The 23,065-nt window shown below is 35.4% G+C and overlaps 1 protein-coding gene across 6 annotated transcripts in view; it reads left to right on the forward strand.

The window, feature by feature from the left end:
• Positions 1 to 23,065, forward strand: part of LOC127809611 (uncharacterized) — a 57,594-nt gene that overhangs the window by 15,256 nt on the left and 19,273 nt on the right. For 2 of the 6 annotated variants that reach the window (XM_052348546.1, XM_052348540.1), the window contains 6 exons: positions 2,552 to 2,621; positions 10,354 to 10,434; positions 10,539 to 10,640; positions 13,353 to 13,477; positions 13,826 to 13,946; positions 15,765 to 16,176. The exons of 1 other annotated variant lie outside the window; for it this stretch is intronic. In XM_052348546.1, coding sequence (XP_052204506.1) covers positions 2,552 to 2,621; positions 10,354 to 10,434; positions 10,539 to 10,640; positions 13,353 to 13,477; positions 13,826 to 13,946; positions 15,765 to 15,878 — 613 coding nt within the window. In that variant the 3' untranslated portion in view covers positions 15,879 to 16,176. Of the gene's footprint in view, positions 1 to 2,551; positions 2,622 to 10,353; positions 10,435 to 10,538; positions 10,641 to 13,352; positions 13,478 to 13,825; positions 13,947 to 15,764; positions 16,177 to 23,065 lie in introns of those variants that run through there. 3 more of the 6 variants (XM_052348543.1, XM_052348542.1, XM_052348544.1) reach the window with 3 other exon arrangements.

A 23,065-nucleotide genomic window follows, 5' to 3' on the forward strand; every position in this document is an offset into this window, starting at 1 on the left:
CTCTGGTGTAACACTTATTGAATCCTTCAGATTAGAAGATGGGTGCAAGGAAGGTAACAGATCATAGTCAGGGAGAATTAAAGGAGAATCCCTATTGGTCAAGGTTAGATTTTGTTCTTGAGTACTAGAGGATTTAAAGTAGGACTTCATTCTCAACAAGGGTCACATTTGCAGATACAAAAAATTTCTTCGAAGGAGGGTGATAGCATCGATAACCTTTTTCTGTAGAAGAATATCCAATGAACGCACACTTTAAGCACGAGGATCTAGCTTCCCTTTATTGGTAGTAGAAACATGAACATAGGCTGTGCACCGAAATATCTTGGGTTGCCAATTACTAGCCACATGAAAATTAGGAAAATGGCCAGTCAATAATTGAATAGGACTATGAGATTCTAGGGTTTTTTTATGGAAGTTTATTGATGAAAGAGGTGGTTGTTAGAGCTTCTCCCCCCCAATAATGTTTTGGTACATTATGTTGAAACCAAGTGGACAGGACAAGAAGGAGTCTCTTCCCTTCTGTCATGCCTAGCTCAATCCAACGAAGATAAGATGTGGTTACAACATTATAGACTTGGTCACCTCTTTTTTCTCACTCTCAAGTTAATGTTTCCTGATTTAGCCAAAGGTCTTGACTTTGAACATTTTAGTTGTGCTATGTGTGAACTTGCAAAACATAAAAGAGTGTCTTTTCCTCTATCCAATAAAAGGATTGATTCTCCTTTCTCTTTAATTCATAGTGACATTTGGGGTTCATCAAATGTTCCCAATATTTCTGGGACAAGATGGTTTGTTATATTCGTGGATGATTGTACAAGGGTGGTTTGGTTATATTTGCTAAAAACAAAATCAGAAGTAAGCCGTGTTTTCCCTATATTTTACAACATGATTAAAACTCAATTTGGGGTGGAAATAAAAAGGTTTAGATCTAATAATACTAAAGATTTTTTCAACCTATCTCTATCTGTTTTCTTTCAACAAAAAGGTGTCATTCATGAATTCTCTTGTCCCTACACTCCTCAACAGAATGGAGTGGCCGAAAGAAAAAATGGCCATCTTTTGGCTGTTATTCGAACTCTTCCCCATAGGTTCCAACATTACACTCCTTCTCCCTTCTTCTGCTCATATTAAAGAAATTACCTCATTTGAGGAAGGTAAGTCCTCCTTGCCAAGAATTTGCACTCTGACCGCATCAATTCTATGTTGAGGTTGGCTAAGAAGTCGTATGTTCGTTCCTTTTCAACAAATCTCTTATGTATTGCAACATCCTCACTACATTTTATCATTAAACACTGGTAGTGGTCCAGTTCTTGCCATAGAGTTTGCAATAAATTTGCGTACTCTATGATGGTCTTCGTACCTTGCTTGGTTGCTGCCACCCTTGTCCGTATCTCATAAATCTGAGCTGCATCCTTGACCTTTGAATAGATTAATTTTATGGCCTCCCAGATATCCTTGGTTGTTGTTAAGAACACGATAGTGTTGTTGATCCCTGGAATTATGGAATTCCAGAGCCAGGACATCACCTAGGAGTCTTCTTCATCCCATGCTTCCAACGCTGGCTCATTCTCCTTTGGGCCAGTTCCCAACAAGTGGTTGAGCTTCCCCTTTCCTTTAAGGAAGGTGCGGATCAATTGTGACCATTTCAGGTAGTTCTTACCGTTCAAATGGTAAGTTGCTTGAAGGTTCTGCAATCCCCCACCCATTTTGAGTTCCAACAACTGGAATCTCTGAGGTATGGCTAGTATCTGCTGAATCGGGTGTAGGGTCTTGAATGGTAGACATTGTCAACGAAGTTTGAGTGGAAAAAACAAACGGAGAGAAGATTGAAAGAGATAGGCTACGAATGTCCCAAGGAATCTGTTAAGAGTTCCTAGAGCTCTAATACCATATCAAGAAAAATAGTAAAGATGCTTCTCTTTAATCTTATTCATCTCCCACGGGAGGATTATGATTTATACAAACTTCCTTACAAGATTAGGAAGTTGCCAAAGACTAGCTTAGGAAAGCTTTCTAAACCTAGATTAGGAAATATACATCTTTTAGGATACGACAAATTAAGGAAATATATACTAATCTAGATCTAGAAGATACAATCCTAATTTAGGAAATATATACAATCATAATCAATCAATCATTCATAATCAATCAATCAACACTGATCTTGCCCGTGATTAGGACCTAATTGCTGACAAAGACAATTCTATGAAACTAGGATATGCTAATAATGGATACAAATACTTTACCTCCTAGCTTAAAATGGTATTTCCCTGTGAATTTAAAATTAGAATGAGCCTTTCACCCATCGTGGAGCAATCATTGAAAAAGCTACATAGTAATAGAGTTGTCTGATATGAGGCCCCAGGTGCAAAGTCTTTTAACTGGAAACCACTTAAACTTATCATATATGGCAGTTGCTGTCATTTTCATCCTGAATTTATTTTCTAACACTGAGTAAATTTATTTATTACTTTCCAGAGATGATTAGGATTATCATTTATTGTTCCGAAAGTAATTATTTTGTTTTTGACCAGTCAATTTTCTTTTCCAGAGCTGAGGAATTGGAGACAGCCTTGATGGAGATGGTCAAGCAGGATAACCGACGGCAATTGAGTGCAAGGGTATATCAGAAGTTCCTTTCTCCATGACTTTTCTCCCGCTATCTCTTCTTGATCAGAAATATGGCTTGTTCACGTGATTATGTATTTGCTTGCTCTTCTAGAAACACAGTTGTTAATGCAGAAGATGCATTTTGTGTGCATGCTTGCACACATGTGAAAATAATTGATACCATAGAGCTCTAGAGATTTTGTCTTGCTTAGCTAGAGATACCAAAAGAAAAAGAAAAAAAAAACGAAAATGATATATCCTATTGTAGTTGAGCTCTTTCTTTAGCACTGATAATGTTAAAATATGATAAATTACACAGTCCCACTGAGCTATTCATTGGCGTACTTAACAGAGTCCTATCTGAGCCTGGACTACTCTCCTCTCAGTTGTCTCTCATCTAGCAGTCTTTCATGAAATGCTGGGAGAAATCACCAAATAGAGTGAAAATTTATGCATAATCCATAGTATTCTTAAGCAGTGTAGTCAAAGGCACTCGCCTTGCATGCTTAGCTGCTTGGGTGCTATAAGGCTCCATGGAAGCATCTCATCTACCTCTAGGCAAGGAAGCTTCAATCAAGTGATAGGCATTGAAGGAAGAAAGAGAGAAAATAATTTTTGTATTGACACACTAAAATCCTTTATATGTTTCCCTTTTTATAGGAAAATACAAGGCACAGAAATAGGAATTAAATAAATACTCTAGCTAACCTACAGCCAAGCTTTCCTAACTTACAGAAGTTGACTATAACTATATTTTTGCAGAAAGAAACAGCTAGCAAATCTCTAAGAATTTGACAATATCTAAGCCGAGTCTTTCATTTTTCAACACTCCCCCTCAAGCTGGCTTGAAGATATTTTCCATTGCCAGCTTGCCAATCAAACTGTCAAATTGCTTCTTATGTAGTCCCTTGTGATTATATCAGCAATATGATCAGTAGTTGGAATGTATGGCATGCAAATCAGTCCATTATCGAGCTTGTCTTTACTAAAGTGTTTGTTTACTTCTTCGATCTTTTTAGTTTAGCATTATCATCACCTGTCAATATTATATCATCCAAATAAACAATCAAGATAGCAATTTTTCCATCTCTTGAATGTTTATACAACACAGTATGATCTGTTTGGCTTTGACAGTAACCATGACTTCTTGTGTTCCCTAAGTGTTCAAACCACGCGTTAGGGGATTGTTTGAGGCCATACAAAGACTTCTTTAATCTACAAACTTTATCTTTACCAAAACCTTTCCTCAAAGCCAAGTGGTAGGCTCATAAAAACTTAACTCTCCCAAATCTTCATTTAGGAAGCATTTTTTACATCCAATTGATGTAAGGGCTAGTTGAAATTTATAGCCAAAGATAATAAAAAACCCAAATTGAGTTTATTTTGGCTATTGGAGCGAACGTTTCTTGGTAATTGATCCCGTAGGTCTGTGTAAACCCTTTTACCACGAACCTTGCCTTGTAACTTTCTATGCTACCATCAACCTAGCATTTTATCATAAATGTCCATTTGCACCCTATTGTCTTCTTAGCCCTTGGCAAGTCAACTACCTCCCAAGTGCCACTTTTCCTAAGAGCATTCATCTCTTCCATAACTTCCAATTTGGATCATTTAGAGCTTCCTGAATGTTTCTTGGAACAAACACGTGAAAAAATTTGGAGGTAAATGCTCAATGGTTATTAGAAAGTCTCTGATAAGATAAATATTTGGCAATAGGATTGTTGTTACATGTTCAGATTCCTTTCCTGGTAGCTATAGGAACATTAAGATCTGAGGGCTCATCGTTAGAAGTCACAATAGAAGAAGGAATTGGAATTGGAGATGAACTAGGAATAGGATTACCTAGAATATTTGAAGGACCATCTCTTGGAGATTTTGATTGATTTTGTGCTAGAGTAATAGGAAGATCTTTACCCTTTTCATGAGTTCTTCTTCTAGTATAAACCAGATGCTCAGAATTCAGATTGTTTTGATCATTTTGTAGTATTTCTCCCCCTATTTGTGATGCATCTTGAACAAAAAAAAAAAAAAACTGGGTTTGAAAAGATGTATTCGGGTACCCCTTTAAATGTTGTAGCCGAGAGGTTAGAAAGAGTAGGGAGGAACTTGAATAAATGAGGACTGTTTTTCTACCATTCCTTGATCTCGAGTAGGGTATTTATACATGAGTACATCTAATCTCTTCCTAAAGTACGGGAATACATGATAAATGAAATAAAAAAAAACTTTAAACTTGATTTTTCTGATAGGATTATCTAAGTTATGTGTAATCTCCTTTCTTGGTGCTTTATTTTCTCATTTCTTATCTCTTTTAACTTGAAACTTTTTCCCCAATAACCTGATCACAAACCAAGCCTTATCCTTTATCTCTTATCTCCTTTTAACTTTGAAATGCCCTAACAACCCTACCTCTTAATTTTAGGCCTTCAAGGTTTCATCTTCCTGATTTTTCCAACACATCTATACTTGGCAATGGTTGACTAGAATTTCCAACATCGCAAAACAGTTTTTCTTGAGTTTGTGTTTCGGAAAGAATAGGAGAAAAAATAGGGTAAGTGGAATCATAAACAATTGTATTAGGTAGAGGAGCAAAAATGTTCCAAAATTGTCTTCTCTCTTTTTCTCCCCCTGCAGATATTTTTTACTAAAGTAAGGTTGATTTTCAAAAAAAGAAACATCCATAAATGGATTTTTCTAGTTTGAGGGTTATAACACTTGTATCCCTTTTTGTTTGGCACACAACCTATGAAAACACATTTTTCAGCTCTAGGATCAAGTTTAGATCTAAATTTGCTGGGTATGTGAACAAATACAGTGCAGCCCAAAACTTTTAAAGGCAAGTCAGATTGTATTCTAGGTTCTGGAAAAGTGTTTTTGAGGCACCCTAAAGGTGTGATATATTTTAAAACCCGAGTAGGCATCCTATTAATCAATAGGATGTTGTTAAAACAGCTTCTCCCTGTAAGTACTTTGGAATATGCATAGAAAACTGTCATGACCCCTAAAATTAGGAAGTTATTTTTCATTTCAGTTATATCTTTATTTAGTTGTTATTTACAGTTATGTTCTAAGAACAGTTAAGTAATAGATATGGAGTGGTAGGGAGGTAGTGGAAGCGATTTAGAAGTAGTTACTAGTAGTGGAAGAGTGGTAACAGTCTTGTAGAATCTATGGATAGCCTATATATAAAGCTAAACCCATACTGCAGAGGCGTTATGCATGAGTTGTCAAGAAGATTATTGAAGTCTATTTGTTTCTCCCTCATTTTTCTATTTCTCCCTCTCTTTCAATTCTATCTTCGAAGAAAACCTTAGTTAGGACTAGGGTCTTGACATTTGGCATCATAGCAGCAGTTTCTCAGCCTCAGATCTAGCTTTTCTTTTTTGGATTTTCTCCATAGCTAATGGTTGCCAGACGCTTGAAGCTTCTACAAATAGATTTGGAAGGAAATTGGACGAACTCATGATCATGATGGCCAAACGTTATCAAGTTAGTCTTTCAACTGAATTACTCTCTAGGGAATGTTTTGATCCGATTATTCAACAAAAGAGACTAGTTCCTATGACAGTTGAAGAACCACTCCTGCTAGGAAATGATTTGATTCCTAGAACCGCAAGTCAACTTGTAGGAGGATTTTTTGTTAGAGGAGGAACAAATTCTGGAAGACAATGAGTGTCCATGGGAAGAAGATGAACAACCGGCCAAAGCTATCCAAGGGTTTAGGGTATGTTCGGGCTGCAACATTGAGATGGGCTATGAAAGCTTGAATCGCTTGGGTGTAGTTTGGCATCTAGAATGTTTCAAATGTGCTTGCAATCAACATTTGCAATGAGGAGTTTTCTATGCTTGGGAGTGATCCTTATCATGAGTCTTGCTACAAGAAGCTCTATCACCCAAAATGCGATGTTTGCAAGCATTCCTTAATAACAAACGCGGCTGGGTTAATTGAGTATGTAGAGCATCCTATTTGGGTCCAAAAGTATTGCCCTTTTCATGAATTCAATGGGACTCCTCATTGTTGTAGCTATGAGGGAATGGAACCTGGGGAAACAAGATTTGTTGCCCTAGAAGATAGTTGGAAGTTCTGCCTAGAGTGTATCGACTTGTCCACAATGGAAACTCAAGAAAGTCAGCCCCTTTATTTCGATATGCACATAATTTATGAAGAAATTGAAGTAGATGAAGGGATGGTATAAGAAAAAGACGTTGTGAGGATTGGATGATGAAGGAGTAGCTAGTTACCATGATATCTTGGGGACAAGAAATCTTTTAAGAGGAGGAATGTCACAACCCCTAGAATTAGGAATTTATTTTTTATTTCATTTGTTATATTTTTATTTAGTTGTTATTTACAGTTATGTTCTAGGAACAGTTAAGTAACAGATATGGAGTAGTGGGGAGGTAGTGGAAGTGATTTAGGAGCAGTAATTGGTAGTGGAAGAGTGGTAAGTTGTCTTGTAGAATTTGTGGATAGCTTATATATAAAGCTAAACCCACACTGTCGTGGCATTATGTATTAATCATGAAGAAGATTATTGAAGTCTCTTTGTTTCTCCCACATTTCTTTCTATTTCTCCCTTGGTTTCAATTTTATCTTCAAAGAAAACCTTAGTTAGGACCAGGGTCGTGACAAAAACATGATGATGCAAGCCACTTCAAGTAAATGTTTATTTTTTCATTTTGATTAGGAGTATCACAACATGTAGACTGATGTAGGATGCCTTTCTCTTTCAAAAAATTTCCCAAGCATTCTAAAATATTCTATTCCATTATCAAAGGGAAGTATACTGATTTTTGTTTGAAATTGATTTTCAACCATATTGTAAAGCACTTTGAACAATTTTTCCACTTCAGATTTTTCACTCGTGAAATATACCCAACACGATTGTCTATGATCATCTATGAATGTCACAAACCATTTTTTTTTTTAGATAAAGTGGGGACCTTTGAAGGGCCCCAAACATCACTATGAATCAAATAAAATGGTTTTGAAATATGATAGGGTTTTGAGATATAAGTAGCACCATGGCTTTTTTGATAACTGACAACTCTCACATTGAAAAGATGAAGAATCCAAATTTTTAAATAAAGTAGAAAATAAATGTTTAAGATAAGAGAAACTAGGATGTCTTAGTCTAAGATGCAAAGCATTATTTGTTCATGAACAAGAATTGTATGCCTTGAGTTTTTTTTTATTATTGAAGAGATTGTCATCAAAATAGTAAGACTGTCTATCATCCTATCACTGCCAAATCATCCTTCCTGAGCTATGGTCCTGGAACTTGTAGTGAGAATCAAAGGAAGTAACACGACAGTTAGAATCTTTAAATAATTTACTCACAGACAAAAGATTACAGGCAAGTTTAGGGACATGAAGAACAGATTTAAGATCTATATTCTCTGAGATTTTTATTAAGCCTTTTGCTGCAGTAGGTGAGAATCTACCATCAGCAATTCTATTTTTTTTTTATTACCAGAACAACGTGAATTAAGTACTAAATAGATGAGAAAGACTGGTCATGTGGTCAGAAGCACCAAAATCAATGATCCAAGGAGCAGAATTTGAATAGAAAGATAGAGCATTAGGGTCACTACCTGTTTGAGCCAAGGAAACACTAGGAATACCAAATGAGGAATTGGACTTTAACAGTTTAAGAAGATGGTCCATCTCCTCTTTATTGAAGGGACTTGTCTCAGCTTCGTTTGCTGAAGGATACACATGATTGGATTTGTCACCAAGTTTGTTGCTTTTCCAATTTGCTGGTTTGCCATGAATCTTTCAGCAAGTTTCTGAGTATGGCGGGGTTTGTTGTAGTAGTCACACCACACTTGAGGTTTTTCATCTGTCTGCTGATTGATAGTGGTCTTGCGATCATTGGCATCAGAAGCAGCCAATGCCAAGTTCAAGATAGAGACACCAGCAGCCTTTTCCAAGCATAACATTCTTACAGCTGTCCTCTCTTCTTACTTCAGAAAATACTTCTCCAATTGGGGGAAGAGGAGGTCTGCCAATTATTCCTTACTTCATCAAATTCAATGTTGAGTCCGGCAAGAAACTTAAAGTTGCTATTGTATTCCACCAATTTCTTGTTGTGATTACAGTCTTCTGTAGATTTCCATTCATATTCATTAAAATAGATCCAGGTCTTACCACAATGGTTTCAGCAAGTTGAAATACTTAGTGACACTATCTTCTCCTTGTCGGATCTCACCAAGTTTCAGTGCCAATTCATAAACTTGGGACTGATTACCCAGATCTGAGTACATCTGGTTGATATTGTCCCAGAGTTTCTTATCCATCGGATAGCACATATAGTTGGAGCTGATTTCTTCATCCATGGAATTTTCTGCATCCCAAGTAGCATACATTGGGTCCATTTTTTCTGGTTCCTTCATAGTTCCAGTTAAATATCCAATCTTCCCTTGCCCTCGGATATACATTCGAACGGGCTGAGACCATTGCAGAAAATTATCACCTTCAAACGGATAGTGGTGATCTGGACAGAGTGTGTGAATCCGAGTTGGAGGTTTTGGTTTCAGTGTTTGTCAATGAGTTAGTAGGGGGAGTGGACTCAGATGAAACTTCAGCCATGGTAAAAAAAAGGTTCGCTAAAGAGGGTTTTGTGGGACAAGTCCTAGGTTTTCTTTCAGACAGAGTCAGTGATCAAGTTACTGCTCTGATACCACAAAAACAGGGAGAAAATAATTCATGTCTATTGACACACTAAAATGCTTTACATGTTTCCCTTTTTGTAAGAAAATACAAGGCACAAAAATAGGAATTAAATAAATACTCTAGCTAACCTAAGCCAAGCTTTCCTAATCTACAGAAGTTGACTAGAACTATATTTACAGAAAGAAACAGCTAGCAAATCTCTAAGAGTTCGGCTATATCTCGGCCAAAACTTCCATTTTTGAACAGTATGTCTAGGCGTAAAAATAGGTACAGAGGAATTGACCCTAAAAATATAAAAGAGATATGTGAAAAAGGAATTTACAAGCCAAAACAAAGAGGAAAATGGGAAAGAACGGAGATAACTGGCAAGTAGTTGATACTGTTCACGCAGTCACTATCAGTTGCCTTCTCGATTTGTTCCCATTTCTCTGTTCTTTTGTAGCTAGAAAGGTCACAATGACATGGATCACAAGAAAGCAAGTTGAAGAAGAGTCACCAGAGGTTGACTAGAGTTCTCGCAGTAAGCAAGTTGATGCTACCCATTTTCCTCATTAACATGCCATATCATATCAAGCCTGTGCTGATTGCTGTAGGCTTTGGGATGCAACTCTCTCTCTATGTCTTTGTATGGTTGTTTAAAGTTATATGTTCCTTTGTCATGATTTTGGGAAGCACATGTTTTCAGCCAACTAAGAATGTTAATCCGAACCCTGATATTTTATTATGGTATTCAAATGTGTAAGCTTACTTCATTTGTTTAATTATGCTACCAGATCAGGCTCGGTCTCTCCAAAATTTCTCACTCTTCTTGTATTGTATTTCCTTTGTATTTTTTCTTCTTTCCTTTTTCTCTCTCATTCTGAATTAAAAGAATTAAAGATCAAACAAAAAAATATCTGCTGCAAGCCTACAATGCTTTCACCTTTCTCTGCACAGATCCACAAAATTGTTTGGTGCAGTTGCTCATTGTCTTAAGTAAGATTGTCATTTAGTGTCTGGCCATCTCATTCTTTTCCCTTGTTTAAAATGAATATTTTTCATATTGAATTTCTGCTTATGGGCTTCAGGTTGAGCAACTAGAGCAAGAGGTTGCTGGGCTTCGGCAGGCCCTTGCTGATAAGCAGGAACAAGAAAATGCCATGCTTCAGGTTTGTGTTGCTTTATCTTCAATTATTACATACTTGAAACTAGGTCTAGTCTCTCTTTTGTTGATACATCTTAGGAGGATGTCTTAATTATGATGTATTTATAGGTTTTGATGAGGGTAGAGCAAGAACAAAGGGTAACAGAAGATGCCCGCAGATTTGCTGAGCAAGATGCAGCAGCTCAGAGATATGCTGCTCAAATGCTTCAGGTTGTATTTTGTGCGTCAACTTATGTCTTCTGCCACTGATCTATAATAGTTATGCTATACGCAGCAGCAAATACAAATTAGTTAGAACTATGTTCTTGCCATTTAAGTTTCTCACATTTGTGATATTATTGTATCGAACAAATCAGGAGTTAAGCAAGCATGTCAGTTCAAACTATTTAATCTTTTCCCTTCCCTTCCATAATTTCTTTTCTTTTCTTTTCTTTAATAGTTTTTGGGTAATAAGGTGTCTGGTGAGTGGTGACTCTTGTCCTCTTACTTTACTCTTATCCTTCTCTGGGAATATCAAATATGCAAACTTAGTAGAACATAAATATTGTCATCATTCCTTGATCTGCACTCTAACTAGAAGGCCCTTCGATGAGAAACAAGAACAATTTAGCCATTACATGGAATTTGCAGCTCATACTGTGATGCCTACTTTTTTTTAAACTCTCGTGCATGACCTGAAACTTCAGAGAATCCTTTGAAGCCATTTTTCACTTCTTATATTGTGGAGAATCCTTTGATTGAATAATTTTCATTTTAAGTATGATATAAAGTGCCAACATCTGGTTTTGTTTGGTCTTTCTTTTCCTAATAAAATTCATATCAATTCAATCTTTTCCTGAAATATGTTTGGACCAAAAACATTCTCTTTGGTGTGCCTAATTGGTTGATTACTCATCTGGTAAAGTAGCACCATTAAATATTATGATTCTTATTTTTGTAATTCAAACAGATATCATGTCTCAATCTATGTATGTCCTCTATCTGGATTTAAATATTTTCAGCTAGAGCTAGTGAGTTGAGTGGCATCCCTTAGTTAAAGATTCAATTGCCTAGTTTACTGTATGAATCTATGAAATCAGCTACTTACCTGAATTAATTCACCTACTTCAGTAGTCAATGCAATAGTCGATTGTTGACCCATAGATGCTTCACAAAATTGATCAATACAGTTGACTGATGGTTGATTGTCATTCTGCATTCAGACAGTTGATGCCAAAGTCGATTTTAGGTCAATTATCACCTCTGTCCATTACCACCTCTCACTCAAATCCTCAAGCAAGATATGGAGTGTCACACATGGCCTCCCACCACATGCCTAGTGGCTCTTCCCATGCTTCAAACAGATGATGTCCTAGTGGCTATGTACTAATTGTACTGGTATACATGTCATAATAGCATAGTAATAACTGTTTTCCCTCCCTCCGTGGAAAAGAAAGGAAGAGAAAAATCTAAAAGTTGAGTTACAATTACTCATTTGGTTATGATTTCTGTGCTTTTGTTGCTTTCAGAACCAAAAACTTAGAAAATACCATTTTTTTCATATAATCTTTTATTTTCATCTGGGAGTGATACGTGGAACCAAAAGAAAGTGTATTTGTCATATTTGTCTCTTCCTATAAATGAGGTGTCGAGAGACAAATTTGATAGAGACAATTCCTGAGATCAATTCACCCAGTACTCTTTCCCTAGTTTATTCTGTTTTGGAGCTGTAACCAAATGGGCCCCAATATTTTCATATGGCTTTCTTGTTTTATGTATAAAAATTTCCAAAACCTGAAAACTTTTCATTATTTGTTTTCTATTACTGTTTTGAGACAAATTTGTTGAAATATGCATAACATGTCTCATCGTACTTGTTCTTCCCTTTTTTTTTTTTTTTTCAAATTTCAGAGCCAAAAGATAGTTTTTGGAATGATAACAAAACAAACAATATTCTTCTTCTTCCTTAAAAAGTCTGTGCAAGTAGTTTTTTAAGCACGGTTGCTCTCTATAATTGGGTTTACTTGAAAAGCATATAATTTTAATCTGGTTAGAATTCTTCTGTTTAGCTTGAATATTATCCTTATTTACATTTATTATTCTCTCTTTTTTCACTTCCTGGGTTTCATGCATATCATCATTGACTGTCTTCCACTATGTTTATTTATGAGAAATATGTGTGGCCGAGGATGTCACACATAGAATTAAGGCAGATTGGCTAAAATGGATAAATGCATCGGGGGTATTATGTGATGGTAAAATCTCATTAAAACTAAAAGGAAAATTTTATAGGATAGCTATAAGATCAGTCTTATTGTATGGCTTAGAATGTTGGACAGTCAAATACCAGCATGAGCAAAAGACGAGCGTAACGGAGATGAGAATGTTAAGATGGATGTGCGTCCATACAAAAAAAGATAAAATTAGAAATGAAGTTATTCGTAATAAGGTAAGATAGTGCCAATCGAGGAGAACATGAGAGAGACTAGACTAAGATGGTTTGGTCATGTGAGAAGGAGACCAAGAGACGCTCCTGTGAGGAGAGTTGATGAAATGAAACAATTAGTCAAAAAAAGAGATAGAGACAGACCCAAAAAGATTTTGAGAGAAACATTAAAGTTTAATATGAAGTGTATGGATCTAAATAAAGATAGGACAAAAGACAGAAATACATGGAAGTCTAGAATTCATGTAGCCAACCCTACATAGTGGGATAAAGGCTGGATATATTATTGTTGTTGTTTGCTTCAAGTTATAGACACACTTGATGGTTTGGTAGATACTAGATTCTCTAGCTTTGTTAATATTCACACTAAGTTTTCAGGTCCATTAATTTATGGGCCTTCAATTTAGATTATATATATGTTTTGGTACATTGGAAACAAGAAACACAAACTAACAACTTCAATTTTAGATATTTTGCTAAAACAACTTCCCATGCAGGAAAAATATGAGGAGGTTACTGCTAACCTGGCTGAGATGGAGAAGAGGGTGGTGATGGCGGAGACAATGTTGGAAGCCACTTTACAGTACCAATCTGGCCAAAGTAAAGCACAACCATCTCCACGGTATGTACTCATTTTAGAGACATCCATTTATTTTATGCATGATTACAATTTTCTTTCTTTTTTTGTGCTACATCACAAATTTCTGTTTTTATTTGACAAGATTTATCCCCATATGATACTGCTTTTGTTTTGTTGTCATGATTTCACAAACGTTGTTGGTGACTCAAGAAACCAGATGCAGCACAGTTGGTTTTTCAATATTTATCCAGCCTCTTCTTGTCATTTAATTTATGAATTTTTATTTTTTTTATTTTCTTGTCAGCTGCATAAGTGCTCTTTGTTCTGCATGCATATTTATCTTCTCTGGTTGTTATTACCTCTTTTGATGGATGCAAGTGTGGCCTGTAGATCTGTGCAGCAAGATTCTTCACCTGGGCGGAGCAATCAAGAGTCTACCCAGGAGCTTCCTGTGAGAAAGATCAGTTTGCTATCTAGACCATTTGGACTGGGTTGGCGTGACAGGAACAAGGTCAGTTATATGATTCTAAATAAGTTGAAATGATTACTAATCCACATTTGAATGAGTCCAAAAACAATTATTTTTAGGCAAGTAATTTGATATATGATATAATCAGGACCAGCTCCAGTTGGTAACATATATGCCCATTTCTTTTTCTATTGGTAGAAGATATGAAGTATGCTGCTAACAAGTCAAGCCTGAGCTTTGGGATGTTGGCTTGTTGTATGGCTTATATTGGAATATAGATGTTTTTAGAAAAATTTCCCCAGCGACTTCGTTGAAGCCTTAGCATACCCACTTAAAATAACAAATTGCTCACTTTCAACATTGTTGAAAGCCTGTATCATTGTGCCAGATGAGTGGACCAATTATCGAGAGTGGTTGATACAGGAGTGTATGGAATGAAAGCTACATGTTGCGATATCTGATTATATCTCTTTTATTGATAATCTTTAATCACTAGTTGCTTAGATTGCTTAAAATTTATGGAATCCTCATGCAAACCTAGCTAACATTAATAATTCACAGATTTCGTTGATATCTCTAGTACTTTTCTATGTCCAGCCAATACCTATAGAGTAAAAATTGTTCTATTAAGGGTCATTTTGGCAATGTATTATTTTCTTCATTAAAATGCTAACTTAAAAAGCAGTAAGAAGGTAGTTTGGAAAAATCTCTGGATGAGTGTTTGGTAAATGCTTAAAAAAACTAGTTTTTTTTAGTCATGTTGGTAGTAGAATAATTTAGGAAGTGATAAAAATTCCCCTAGAATAAAACAAATATTATATTTTAGGAACAGTTATATAAAAATGTAAGAACAATATCATATCTGTTTCTTTACAATTACAAATAAATAATAAATAAAACATGTAATTTCTCGTGCTTTTCTTCAAGTTTTGTGCTGTATAGCATCTTTTGGTCCACAAACTTTGCATGAAGCAAAAATATTAGCAACCAAATGCCTTAAGCTGTTTTTAAGCTTAAAAACAGCTAAAAGAAACTGTTCACCATAGAATTGCTCAAGCTTCCTTTTCAAAATCTTTCCCTTGTGGCATGGATAATCTATTTAATGCAAAAATAACATTTAATCAAAATGGGTAGAATCCTGAAGTCTAACAAGTTTTTCAATGACAACTGCTTTAGCAACCTGGGGTTTTAATGCCAAGAGAAGAATTAAGATAATGTAGCCGTGTTTAGAGTTGGACGCTAGAGTAATACTCACTTGAACTTAATGTGCAGCCCCTCGTTACTCTAAATTATTCACCTGATGTTGAAAATTGTTGAGAAACCATCAAAGTTCATAAATGATTTACTTGTCCGGTGAAGCTTTATCTTTGTGAAATATTCATACCTATTTGTCAAAAGAGAAATAACTTTTCATTCCCTCAACTACTCTCCACTATAACTATAGCATCAGAAAAGAAAATCTTGTTATCGTATTTTGGAACTACAGTGGAGACATAGTTATCAGTGAAGGCATCAACCTGATGTATATAGTAAAACCGTTTATAACTTTGCATGTTGTAGTTCAGTTGGGGATGCATTGCTGCAATCTCACTGTTTCTGTGAACCTTTATTCTTGCACAGTAAATACACTGTTGAAGGTCTAATGTATAGGCTGCAGTTTTGTAGGTTGTATTCTAGTAAACATTCGATCATTAATTTAACCTTTTGAAGGAAGCGATGCTTGAATCCTTAAATGTACCGATTCTGTTTCTCTTTCACAATTATAGTCAGGCAACATGAGGTGTGTGCCTTGTGAGAGCTCTTCTAGATAAATGATCATTGACCTCCCTGTATTAACTTCATATTATTCAAATTCATCAGGGAAAGCCAGCGAATGTTGAGGAGCCAACTGACGACAAATCTGCCAATGAGAGTCAGAGTCAGAGTGCCCAACAGGAGGACACTAATGGCCGCCAAGTGCAGGAGAAACAGTAAGCATTTGAAGTTACGGAACAAGTTAGAAAATATGTCATTCCCTGGATTCTTCTATTCTGTCAGCTTGGGGAAATATAGCCTGTATTACTGTAGTTTGCGAGCATCTTGGATTTTGTTTTCCTTTCTATATCCCAATTCCAGTATAAAGGGTCATATGCCAATTTATTGTTTGTTTGTTCATTAGTTATTAGTTAGTAAAAATAATAGTTCAGGGGGAGGGGAAATTGTAAAAAGAAAGGAGTCCAGGAATACTCATGGTTATTAACTTTATTATAATCATTCAATTTGTTGTATTGCACCATCTTCCTATAATTTCTTTTTCTTAATTAATGTATCTATGCGGGGAACAGGGACAGTTTCAGTATCTTTCAGCTGCCACTGTTAGCCCTATAATTGGGATGAAATAACCAATTTAAAGAACTATTAAGATGATTGTTCTTTCATATTAAAGTGGTGAGTAGTTCAATGAGGAGGTATTCTTGGGGATCTCTTTATTATTTCCTAGCTTTTCCCATTTCCTTTTGAAGCTCAAGTGAAGAAAGGTTGATTGGCCACTTGAAAAGAGAGGAAGTTAAGTTAATGTTTATGGAATTGGAGGATCTTATTCTTGATGTATTGATATTTCCAAAGAAAGTACTTTCAGGAAAGGGGAAGTGATGATGTAGTAGCTGATTAACCTCTTCTGCCTCGGACTAGGTACCTACAAAGAGATGACGTCGGGGACTTGCTCCCTCGAGATCACTTCGACGATTAAGTCAGTTTAATGGGGTATCTCTAGTTCTCAGTAGACAGTAAAGAACTTAGGAAAAGAGAAGAAAAGATCAAATCCTTTACCTGTGCTAGTTACCTTCTCTTTATTCTCTTGTTAAGATAAGGATTCATTTTTCGAATCGTCGGGATCCTCCTCTCATCCCTTGCGGAACCATGATCTTAGAGATATGGGTTCAATAATCGGTTTCTGAAGGTTTGAGATAGTTCCTATCTCCATGATCATCGAGGCTATAATTGATGCTGAGGAATCCGAAGAATCTTTGCTGGGCAATAGGTTAGTCGGCATATTGAGATGTGTCTGCCACGTGTCTTTTCTGGGCTTTAAACAAGATGACGTCAATGGAGCGACTCCCCAACGAGCTTGTGTCACCTCTGTTATTGGTTGTATTCCCGAGTATTGGAGTAATTATGAAGCCGATAATCTTTTCCCTCATCAAGAAGATAGATCATAATCATAGAAGATAGAACTGGAACAAGAGTTATGCAACCAAAGTTGTTCGTTGGATCCAAGATTAGCTTGTTCTAAAGCCTTGGAGACTCAATATGGTGTGCCAATCGGTCCTATTCCAAAGAAAGTACGATGGGTTACTATACTATTGGGTAAATTACATAGGTAGTTGTTAAACTTTGTATTTGGTACTAAACTAGTCCGTGTATTTTAATTTTTGTTATCATAACTACTAAACTAGTTCATTATCGGTGCACGGAAGTTCATATGTATTGAATTTATTTAAATTTGACAATCATAGTATTCTTGTATATGTAAATAAACACGACAATAATTAAAGCTTAAGAAGTGAATATAGTAATGTGATACATTTGTTTAAAAGGTTAATACATCTCGAGAAAACTATTATAAATTTTAAAAAAACCTCTTTAAAAACTACATTTGTCATTGAATTTGTTTGGCCCCATTTTTGTCACAAATCAAAATTTTTAATCATTTGCAATTTGTAATTCTAGAGATAGTTCGTATAATTGTTCGTGACTGAAAATTGATTTTTTCAAGTACAACCCAATATGAGATAGTGATTACCCTTTGACTTTTATTGATTGTTATTGCATACAACACAATAAGGGAATTACCTTCTTCGTAGTTCGAAAAGCAACTTAGGGTTAGATGGGGTTAATGTCATCATTGGAATAAGAACCTTATGTCTAGTATTACTGCTTGTCAGAATTTTTGACTCAAGAACGTGGTTTCTAGTTCTTATGATAACTAACCTAGTGCCATTACATAACCCCAGGGAATAATCTATGTTTCTTAACAACATAACTGGACGCCAACCTTTAGCTTCAATTCATGGTTCGACACCCCAGACCACCTAATTGCATTTAAAAATTCAGGCGTGTAAAGGTCTTGTAAAAGATCAACATTGCAATATGATCTGCAAGTTGTGTCTAAACTTAAGCATGTCTTTGCCTCAGCTGCATTAAGTGAAATCATGTACTCATTGACAATCTCCACAACATTAAGAGTCGGTGCTAGTATAGCTCTACCTTGAAGATATTTAGTTTCATTGACATTAGAAGTAAAATTTGGATACGTGTTGTTCACGATTGATGCAACAGGATCATCTGATGCATTCAACAACAGGTTGTCCGGTATATCAATAACCGCATTATCGTCGTTCGGACCGCCAATTGTTCCATTCCCTATGCTTGCTATCCATTCAGAAAAAGACTTTAAGTTGATCAAGTCTTCATCAAATTCAACATGTTGGAGCCTCATGTTCTTTGTCAATCTCAATATCTTACAATTTCTCCATATGTATGATGAATTGATGGTTGCAAGCACGATATCTCATATTCTTTGTCAATCACAGGTAATATTTGTTGAAAATCTCTTTCGAGGACTACTACCTTCCCTTCAAATGGTAATTCTAAACTCATTGGGTTACTGAGTCTTAGAATATCTCGCATGCTCCAATCCAAAGCCTTAAAGCAATATTTATTCATCATAAGAGTCTCGTCCCAAATGATAAGACTGCTTTTGATTATTAACTCTACAAGAGAATTTCCCTGTTTAATGTTCCAAGTTGAATCTTCATTCGAATTTAGTGTAATTGCAAATCTGGAGTGAGCAGTCCTACCATCGGGTAGAAGGAGAGATGCTATTCCACTCGATGTTACATTCAACACAATTTCTCCCTTCGATCTCAAATCTTAGAGTTTTCCACACAAAGGTCTTGCCAGTTCCTCCATTTTCGTATACAAAAAACATACCACCTCTATTCAACTGCACTGCATCCATTACAATATCATAGACAGTCGTTGCTCATCATTAGATTAGACACCAGTTTAATGTGCTCTTGGGACAACATTTTTGTTGTATCGTAATTCATCTTGTATAAATCTATTTGATAGTGGGAAAAATATTCTACATTTGGGAACACCATTGATTGAAAATCTCGCAGACTCTTTCCACTGCTCCCAGTATCTTTTCTATCTCCACAAGAGTATAACCCTTTATTTATTTTTTAGTCAATTCCAATTCTGCATATTGTGGACACAATTAAAAAATATTGAAAACACTGTCATAATACAATTGAATGTTAAATTACGCATGTAGCAACAAATATTAAAATATAATTGAATATTTTTATGTTGCAATATGTTTCGTCGGTTGTAAAGTATATCATTAGAGAGGTATTGCCAATATTTTTCCCACACAATTTCGGGTTGAGATAGAGAATCAGACAACAATAAAGTCACAAAAAGACTTCTCAAACAATGTGCAGATCCCTAATGACTTGTTTCGACGATACCATCAACATATTCTTTGTCATCATTTAGCAATTTGAGTGCATAGCAAGTATCTCTGTAAGAACTATATTGAATACCGTCAATACATTTCAACTCATCGAAGCTTGTTGGCCCACGAACTATATTTAGGAGGCTTCTCAAATAATACATTTCTCCACAACCTGGAGGTATGTAGAATATACGTCCAACAGAGAATTTGCGTTTCCTCGAGTGCCATTTTCTGATTGATTGCTTCCAAACAAACTTGTTGGGAAATTCTGCATAAGTTAGTTCTCTTGCTTCAGGGTATATTTTATTAGCATCCATCCATGCAAGGAACATGCTCTTGTTCACATAAGGTCAATTTACCACTTGATCAATTGGATCAGAATTGGAAAACATAACATTTTGTTGGTTTGGAAGATGAAAACTCATACGCTCAATAGGAGGATCTTTGTATTGTATCTTGAACCCAAAAATTCTCCAGAACTACCTCACATGGTGAAATGTACCTGCAATCATAGTACATACTTATTTCGTCAACATTTTTACCTGTATCATCATCCTCACTACTTTTGTAAAAAGCTGTAGTAACTCGATCATGTCCTTTGTTGACATATTTAAACAAATATTTGAAAAATCTGGATTGGTTACACCACTCGACATTCAAATTAACACCATATTTCAACAACAGGTAGCGATTATGGGGCATGACATATCTATTGTCAAGCTCAATACCGTTCTTCAACACGATTTTACCATCATCTCTTCTTCGGTATACTGGATAATCATCATCGTCAACATTAGTAGATTCTGCGAACTTCTTTGGAAAATGTTTTGTACATCAGTCGTTAGACATGCAAGGAAAACTATTTCTTAAATTGTCGCATGGGCCATGCACCATGAAATCGCGAACTATTGAATAGTAGCTTGGGTCAGAATCTTTGTCTGGAATCTCAGTTGATATTATGCGATCAATGTCAGTTCTGGTTGGATACTTGTCTTTCTTAGACAAAAATATCAAAATGTGTGCATGTGGTAGTCACACTTCTGGAATTCCACTATATACATAGTTGAATTGGAAAAATAATTGTATGTTAGGCTATAAACAATAGCAAATGATAATCACATTTTTTTGTTGATCTTAAGTCGAATACCTGCTCTGACTGTATCCTGTATCAAAAATCTTATTGCAATGAAGATCTTTAATCAAGTGGTCTAATTTGATGTTAAAAGTTCGACAAATAATATATGGACGATCATCGGGTCTCAATCCTCTCATCTCAACAAAATGAACTATCTTCAGCCACTTCAGATTACATGTAAATGTAATAAACAGGTTTGGATAACTAACCCACCTACATATTGCCATTGTGTCTTGATAGTTCTGTATCATGTATCGTGCACTGCCAATGAAAAGAGATGGCAAAACCACACACCTACCCTGCGTTGAAGGATCGTTCTCTCCTCGTAATTCTGCATCTGTTAAGCCACTGTACATTTCTAACCTCAACTCTTTTTTGTGAGGGAGTTCCTCGCCTATAGATTGAAAGAGACTGTGAATCACCACATATTCTATTCTCTAGGAGACTCTTCTAACAGTTTGTGGTTGATGCTTACACGATGGTTGAATCATCACACTTCACTTTTAGTGTCATAAATATACAATTGAGCAAACTTTGGCACATCTCCTTCAGGCGGCAAAAGACTACCCTTCAGATGGTAGTTTTGTCTGTATAATCTGAATACAGGTGGTGAGCCCCCTCTATTTAAACTCGAGTCGATTTTTCCTCCCATCGATGTAAAGCAAAACATATTGTTGTATAATCTTATATTTTTGACAAAAATGTTTGCTTGCACTATTGTTCCCATATAGCAAACTAGTAAGCACATTAGGAGGATGCTATATCGCAGGCAATTTAATCTTTTCATGCATACAACATAGGGAGAATTTTGGATTTGCAGTGTTGTAATAGCATCCTACCTTCTCCTCGTATCAAAAAATAGCACCACAGAACTCACATTTATGTGTTGGGTCTCTAATATCCCAATATTCTGCATTGAATTCCAATGACAATCACTTTTTTGAACATTAAAATTAGATCATGAACACTATATTCCTAAGACTGGCATATTTGGGAATAACGACTAACCTATTTATTGTGAGGGGATGTGGATAATTACGAATATAAAGCCTTGTTGAAAACTTACATCTTGATACACAACAATAGAGTTAATGATGAAACATATCGATTTAAATGTGAAATTTCTAAGTCAAATCACAATGCAATTAAATAAACTAAAAGTTCAACATACCTGCGCTTTGATCACTCATAGCGCACTCTGTATCTTATCTCACAAAAGAAACAGTTAAAAAATATTTTCAAGTGGTAACATGTAATCAATAGTATTAATATGTAAAATGAGTCTAGTAATCATATACCATCAAGCTCACAATCATCTTCGGTTGCATCATTTGGAAACGAAGGAAAAAATTATAATTACACAATCATGGAAACATTCATTTTAAAAAAACGAAAATTATACAATTGAATAGATTAAATAATAATATGGATAATTTTATCATAAAAAATGAATGCTAACCGTAACCTATGCAAACATTTGTATCCCTAGTTTATTGTTACAGCTGCTATCAGTTACAAAACTGAGATGATTTTAAACTGTTGATGTCGAACCACTTAGGGTTGAGTGATTAGACAATAGTCCAATAGCGGTTGTGAAGCTAGGTGGAGTGCTCAAACATTTGTCGACAAAAGTACTTTCACTCGATCATTTTAGAAGTCATATTGGTAGTTAATCAACTCAGCCTCACTACTTCGACAATATAATTAATTTTTATTAAATAACCTCTAATTAAAACTATAAACAAATGAATAGATGTGCAAAAAAGTAAAAAGAAAAAAGCAACTAAACTAATATTTGTTTGCAATATCACTTAGAGGCAATCTCGAAGATGAATCCAAATTTTTTGAAAATAAACCATCATATTGGTAACATGCAGACCACTTGCCGGAGTAGAGTAGAGGCATTTACTTTTTTCATTCAATAATCCATGCCATCTATAGAGATTGAACGAATAAATTAAATGCAATAAAAAAATTTAATTTTAAATAGTACATTATATCCATATTGAGAAATCAGATTGATTTGATTTATTACTAATATCAGACCCGACTAGATAAATGTTAATTTTTCAAAATTAGGGATCGATTCAAAACCCAAATAAGCATCTAAGACAATTGTTTAGCAACCTAAATACGAATTATTGTAATTGGCTAAAATACCACATTAGAAATGGCAGGAATTATTAATAACTGGTTCCAACACTACATAAGTGCATAGCAATTGCACATGTTGACCCCCCCTTAAAAAAAAAACGACAAATTGAATGACCCATTTATAACAATTTGCATTATCAAGGACCTCTATCTTCCTCGATTTCTTTTTAACCTTTAGATGCACAAAAAATCTGAAAATCCTCCTCATTCCCCAAAGTCCAACTGCATAAATTCATGATTTTTTTTCAGTCTCATAAAAACAACCTTAAAAATTAAGAAAATAAGGATTGGTTCGTAAAGGCTCCTCATAACACGATTAATGTTACAAAAAACTCCTTTAAATTGTTTTTTTAATATTGCAATTCATAAAAA

The sequence above is a fragment of the Diospyros lotus genome, chromosome 9 (genome assembly GCF_014633365.1).
Source record: "Diospyros lotus cultivar Yz01 chromosome 9, ASM1463336v1, whole genome shotgun sequence".
NCBI lineage: Eukaryota > Viridiplantae > Streptophyta > Magnoliopsida > Ericales > Ebenaceae > Diospyros > Diospyros lotus.